Genomic DNA, 7,112 nt, shown 5'->3' on the forward strand with positions numbered 1-7,112 from the left:
ACAGACTCACCAAACTTCATATGCATATTGGGCATACTTGTACCTTTCTTGTGATGTAAGTTAATCCAGTATATTTTGTATTTAATTAAATTCCAGGGCTTGAATAAACACAAAACACTACACAATTACACTGAATTTTCCTGATTTCACAGACTTTGCACTTATTTTCTTTTTATTTTCATTGAATAACACACTTTCAAGGAAGCTGGTAGTGTTTTTTCTAATTTTATATAGAAAAAAATGTAAAAAAGCTATATATATATATATCTATATACATGTATGTACATTATTTTCAATAAAGATCTGGGCATGCTGTCAAATAAAATCATTTCACTTATATACAGTAATGTACAATATATAATTATGTGTATTTTTTTTTTTTTATTTATTTTTTTTTTTTTTTTTTTTTTTTTTTTTTTTTTTTAGGGAAGGGGGTACTTAATTTTTTAATTTGCTACCAACTCCTTGATGTTCACTATATATTTTTTCCTTTGCGCTTTATATATTCCTGTATTTTCCATATATCGAATAATGAATAACGCGCACAATTTCACTTTCGCATAACTAGTCGCGACACTGCATTGGCTCAATAAACACACATTTCTAATATAGCACACTCTCAAGACGGCAAGTGATTATTTTGAATTATTAATATGTAGAAATGTTAAATAATTTATAGACATTATAATGAAACTATTTACATCAAATGTCATTCTTGTTGACTGACAGGTAATGATGATACCATATAGGGGCCGCGCCATAAAAAAACCAACATAACGCGTCTGCGACCAGAATGGATCTAGACCAGACTGCGCTAACGCGCAGTCTGATCTAGATCCATGCTGGTCCGAAATACACTATGTTAGGTTTCTCATGATGCGGCTTATACATACACAGATGCTGTTGTAAATAGAGAAGTTAAGCAGTAAATTTATAGATTTTTATATTTATATTTATTTTATTTAATATTTTGTTAATGAATTACAAGCCCGTAGCTGATCCGCATGGTCAACACCGTTCATGTACTTTGTGTAATTTCGTACGGACTCCGGGCAAGAAACATCTTTCTGACTTCCGTCTTTCTGCCTTCGTTGAACTGTTGTCCTCGGCGTTGTTGGATCGAAGTTTGTAGATAAAATGAATACGGTCTTCTTGTCCCTCCAAGCTGTCGCAACCATGTTTCCTTTCTGCATCGTGATAGATGTTCCTTGTTCCTTCAGCTTCTGCTGTTTTATTTCGTCCGGAATTCCTCGTCTGTTTGATCTAAATGTTCCACACGCGTAAGTTCCTTGCTGTTGTAATTCCTCGAATAGTCCTACCGTCACAATACAATGTCCGCGATTCAAAACTGGTGTTACTAAATCCATCACAACTCGTTCCCCTAAACCCTTGTCTCCGTCACGGTTCTCCTTACCTAAATACACTTGAATGTCATTCACATATCCATTGTGAGGGTCCGCCCTTACCCACACTTTGATCCCACGTTTAGTCGGCTTCATTGGCACATATTGTTTGAATCCTAAGCGACCGGTATATCCTATCATAGCCTCATCAACTGTCGTTTCACGGTGCGGTTTATAATTGGCCATCAAATTTACACGCACGGCTTCAAGAATCGGTTGAACATGTGAAAGTTTGTCATGGCCTGGTTGTCCGCGTGCCGGATTGCATGATGTGTCAGCTACGTGGAAGTACTTACTGATTTTATCATACCGATCGCGTGTCATTCTCTCTTTTATTCCACATGGACTAAACAAAGGATCACTACTCCAGTACATATCCAAATTTGGTGCTGCAATAATCCCCATCACAATCTGAAATCCAAGATAAGCTCTTATTTCACTAAATGTAACGTTCCTCCATTTATCATCAGGTTTGTCCAGCTGCTTTTTTGTTGCATATTTGTTGGTCTCATCCACGATTTGTTGAATCATCTGGGGTGTGAATAATAAATTTAAAAAATCCATTTCAGTTTTATTTACATCCATACTCACGGAAGGTCCCGGATTTCCACTGAAAACGTTAACATTTATCGGTGTAAAATTTGCACTCCATTCTTGTACCCCACCCACTTCCTCGTCACGTCGGTTCACATTCTGTCGCTGAATTAAGTCAACTAAAGGCACATCGTCGTCAGAATCATCGTCACTAGACATAGAAATATCTGAATCATTGACGGTTTCATTAAATCCCATCATATATTCAATTTCTGTGTCGTCTATATCCGAAAAATCATTGTCATGAAAGCTCGCCATGTTTACAATTTTTGTTTTTCTTTCGTTTTGAAACTCCCGCATTTACATAAGAATAAAACAGATTATACTTGTCTAATCAAAATATTTTTAACATCATTGCGAAGTTAAAGCTTTTATATGATTGGCTAAATATTTGGGAAAGCCCTTTGTGTTTATATTTTTAAACTAATCAAACGTTTTTTAACATGGGGTTGATCACGCATTAATACGGGACCCGACTTACGCTATATCGTTATCATCACGCATTAATAAGGGATCCGACTTGGAGCGCTTATCTCATATCACGGATTTTCAAGGGATTAGGCCTGAATGAGTTAAATAAACAGATTTTGTCACTTTTTTCGACTGGAATTCATATATTTAAAACTTCCGTAAAGTTATGACATTATATTTTTGCGGAAATTGGACATTTTATTTTTTCAAGAAAATATATCCTGGCCCAGATAAAATAAGAAAAACATCTTGATAGGAACAGATACAAACCAGTTTCTGCTGTAATAAGTTAACTAACACATTGGTTTATCAATGACTTGAAACGATTTAGGTATTGTTTAAATACTTAACGAGAATTTTGCATTCAAAATGTAGGCTAAAAGCATATGATAGTGTCCGAAGTCCTTTAGCTCTCCTTCAGTACTATGTGCTCAGGTGCATGCACTTAAACAGCTAAGAGCGAATGTTTGAGTGATTGCATCACAAGTAGCTCCCCACGATCAAGCCTACCACACTCCTTCACTCATTCATTGAAACGAAGAAGCCACTGACCTGCCCATGCTCCAAATGAATTTCAGTCAGACTGTAAATCTTCACAATCATGTGTACTGCTCACTTCTCTATGAACCTTAGTTTCTACTCAAGGATTGGAAAAATTGAAAATCTAAACTGGTCTGAACACATTTTATAGTGTAAATTCCTTACCCCACCCACTATCTTATACAACTAGAGAGAAAACAAAAATTTCAGTGGCTGCTTTTGTTAAGTATTGTCGGATGTTCTTAATTCGTAGGTAATTCAACATGGCTGTATGACATTTGCGATTTACATGATCGTTAAAGTTCAAGGTTTCTTCAAGAAATGCACCGAGATATCTGATTGTGCTTTCACATTTGATAACATCACCAGCAATGTAAATGGAATTTGTAAAACATCTGTTAAGGTTAGAACTATGCTGTTTTGTGGAAAACCTCTGTAAAGTCGAACGGGAAAGGAGATTGATTTTTGTTAGTTCATGAGAATATCCTTTTACATACAAAAGCTAAAAGATCCAAAAAACTAAAATCATAAGAAACGGACTGATTTGCGAGGCATGTATTTCCACTGTTCTCATTTGATCCAGTATATTACGGGTAAAACCCGCTTAAATTATGGACCGAAAATGTGTTATCCACTCATACAAGTATAGAACAACTTGATCTGATGAAGCTATGACCAGTGTGACGATTTCTGAAACGTATTAAAACTGATTAACTTGTGATTTGTAAAAGATTCTAAAATCAAAATTACTTTTAATTGCAGAAAATTCTCATTCCACGACAAAGACAACAAAATCCGGTAAATGGAACTCGATAGTACCATTTGCTAGGAATCGGCAGTACAGTCGTGATATATATGGCTTGTTTAATGCTACTAAGGGTAGCAAAGAAAAATTTGCTGCAGTAGAAATACCGATTGTTAGAAGAAAAAATAATATTCTCCTAAACATTCCCCGATATGTCGAGATGTAACAGTGCAAAGCATTTCTGATTTTTCATGGGACAAAACAATAGAAACTGCTTCTGAAAAAGCACATGTACTTCCTGGGGTTGCTTGAAAGGAGCTGTCACAAGAAAACACAGCGAATCGAGTTTGATACGCAAACAAACAGAGCTGAAACCTCGTACTGAAACATCACTTGCCCTCCTGCTTAACTGTAAAAAAAGACAATGTAAATTTTTCCCAATATTAATATCCGTCAAGTTTTGGTGGGAAGGGCTTAAGCGTGACACTGTAAAACAAATTTTCAATCTTTGCCTTTGCACGAGATAGGAAATCACTTAAATGCTATTAATCATATCCGGTCAGGTTTCGACTATGCAGGTGTAAAACGTAAAAATGACACAGTAAGTTCCATGAGAGAGAAAACCGTTTGCCAGCCATTACTTGAAGGAGATCAAGATTTGTTGAATGCATTATCATTGTCTGTCCCTAAAACAGACGATGAAGTCGTTGAATACCCTGAAATGGAAGAAACTGTACTCTATTCAGAAGGTGATAAGGCTTTGAGCAGTCTCTAACGCGCTTATAGGATCATTCAGAGACCGAGTCTGGAATCAATGGATAATGATAATGCTGAATAAGTAGCTATTTTAGAAATAAAATGAGGAAGAGAAGAATTCGAGTTATGATGAAGAGGGGACACGTTAATGGAACAGTTTTCAGAGAGTTCCATTCAAGAGTCCATGGTAGAAAGTTTTGGAACCCGAGCTCGGAGGAGAAGCCAAAGTTGTAGATGTTTCATTGGTCAAATGTCTGAACAAAAGATAATAGGTAAGGGTAGATTTCTCGGAAGCACAGAGCACCAAAAACACAGTCCCAGAGCCACGCATTTACATAGTAGGCCCACAACAAAAAGAAGCTGTAATGGAAAAAAAAATATTTCGGACGGGTTGCTTCGAACATCCAACAAGTACATATTAAATTATGGAGGGGAAGGAAACGGCAAGGGGCGAAATGGGGCGGGGGTGGAATCCGAACGGGAAAGATGAACAAGGACGAATATACAAGGGAATGCCGTGTTCTTTAAATACAGTCGCACTACAACGTAAACTAAAATAGCGCAGACACTCATGTACCAAAGATAAATTCAAAACTACGATCAATTAAATAACATAAAAAAACGAACAAGCAAAACATAGGAAAACAGTAGGGCACCGGTATAGACTCACAAGCATCGAACGCACCCACACACGTAGGAAAAACAATCGAGTACCGTCATGGGATTCGGTTGCCAAAACAAAGGAGAGCCACGAAAACTTACTAAACGTAAAGGGGAGGGGATGCAAAAAGTAGCGTAAATGCAAGGGAAAAGAAAGGGCAATAGGGGGAGTGAGGCGTGGGAAGAACGCTTACAACAAACAAGAAAACATACAAGACAGACAAAATTTGTTGAAAATAGGGACAACGCCTTGGAAGGGTCAGTAACCTAAATAAAGGAAACTGAGGTTTAAACGCGTTTGGGGCATGTCAACCTCACATTTACCCCATTCCCAACAAGTTGGACAAGGCAATGCTTATAAATTGCCAACAACACTACAACACAAAATGCGAGATAGACAGCAAATAAAATTCCAACAACAAAGACTACACACGCAATATAAAATACAAGAGACAGAAAATAAAAGCGGTATTACGCTGTGCTAGGACAATATGGGAAAGAATGTAATTGCTCGTCATTCATCAGAGAAAAACAGGTACTTGAATATGGACCTGGGATATCTTGCCGTCTATTGAATAAGCTCAATGCTTTTAAACTGGAAGGAAGAGCGTACGAGGGTGTCTGACATACAACTAGGCGTCTTTACTATGGCCGCCGATATTGATCAACTTATTTTCCGGTAAGAAAGTTATTGTCGGTAAAACATGGTTTCAAACTATTTTTTCTAACTTTACTGTGTCCCATATTATTCATGAACATACTAATGAATCAGCCCGTAAGAGCATACTAATCAATCTGAACGATCCATGCTCAACACAAGGCGCTATTGGCATATATGAACGGTTACAATGTTGCATGTATACCATTGTAAATGATACTCTTGTGAAAACAATCGGTTATAGTGATAGATTGACCTGCTAAAGGAGAAACGACGCAAAACGAGCACGAAGTAATGGCTTTACACCGGCCGAAATATTAGAAGGATTCGAACCTGCTGCACAAGAGTTCAACAAGAATATTATATTCTGCAAGATTTATTCGATGTTTTCTTCAAGAGGTCAAGCGTATCTGGCAGAGAAACACGTTCACAGATAAAAAATCTCCTCAATTTAGGGGGTGGGGGCGTATAGTGGTATGCTGTAAGGATTAAGTGAGCGAATTATATCACAGTAACAAAGATGGCGGACATTTTAACAAAATACACTTTGCAGACATATTTTTGACAGGTAAGTGGGTTTTTGCTTCACATTTCACGTCATAAATATGTCAGTGCTGTGGCGCGAAACCTATTCATTAGCTACATTGTCTTTACAGCCGGATCAATATAAAGATAAAAAAAAAGATTTTTGCAAGGTTTTGCGCTCGGGTGCAATGTTTACATATAATTGTTTTGATTTTTGTCGTAATTTTGCCCGTTTCCCCTTCATGAGTACAGGATCACCACCGCTTACAGAAGAGCCAAACCTTTTCGGCAGTATTTAAAAACGGACAAACAAATCCAGACATTCGAAAGAGATCATCCACGCCGACAAAACTGTATGACATATAGATACATCCACTGCAAAACATCTTGCCGTAGCCACTTAACAAAGAAAAGCTTTACAGGGGGTTCATTTAATTGTTCAAAAACAAGGATAAATATTAAACAGGAATGCCACGTTCAAAAAAAAAAAAAAAAAAAAAAAAAAACATCACTGGGGAGCTTCAATCGGTTTATTGCGCGCACCCAACCTCACTCTTACCCCTACTATGTTCCAAAGTCAAAGGACAGTGTCAGTTATCCCAGGTGAATCTCTAACCCATAAGTATAATACATATTTTTACTTGCAGAAAACGTGGACTTCAATATATAAGTCAAACTGGAAATTTCATCAGAGAACGGTAGCATGCATTTCCACTAACGTCTATGGACAGGCTCATCCAACCGAGTCCGCAACATTTTC

General features: G+C 37.2%; 1 protein-coding gene across 1 annotated transcript; it reads right to left on the reverse strand.

Moving 5' to 3' along the window:
- Positions 1-962: 962 nt before the first annotated feature.
- LOC123562077 (piggyBac transposable element-derived protein 4-like) lies at positions 963-2,255 on the reverse strand. Its single transcript, XM_053525061.1, has one exon. The coding sequence runs from the start codon at positions 2,253-2,255 to the stop codon at positions 963-965; it is 1,293 nt and encodes a 430-aa protein (XP_053381036.1).
- Between the last annotated feature and the right edge of the window lie 4,857 nt (positions 2,256-7,112).

The sequence above is a fragment of the Mercenaria mercenaria genome, chromosome 2 (assembly GCF_021730395.1).
Source record: "Mercenaria mercenaria strain notata chromosome 2, MADL_Memer_1, whole genome shotgun sequence".
In the NCBI taxonomy this organism is placed as follows: Eukaryota; Metazoa; Mollusca; class Bivalvia; order Venerida; family Veneridae; genus Mercenaria; species Mercenaria mercenaria.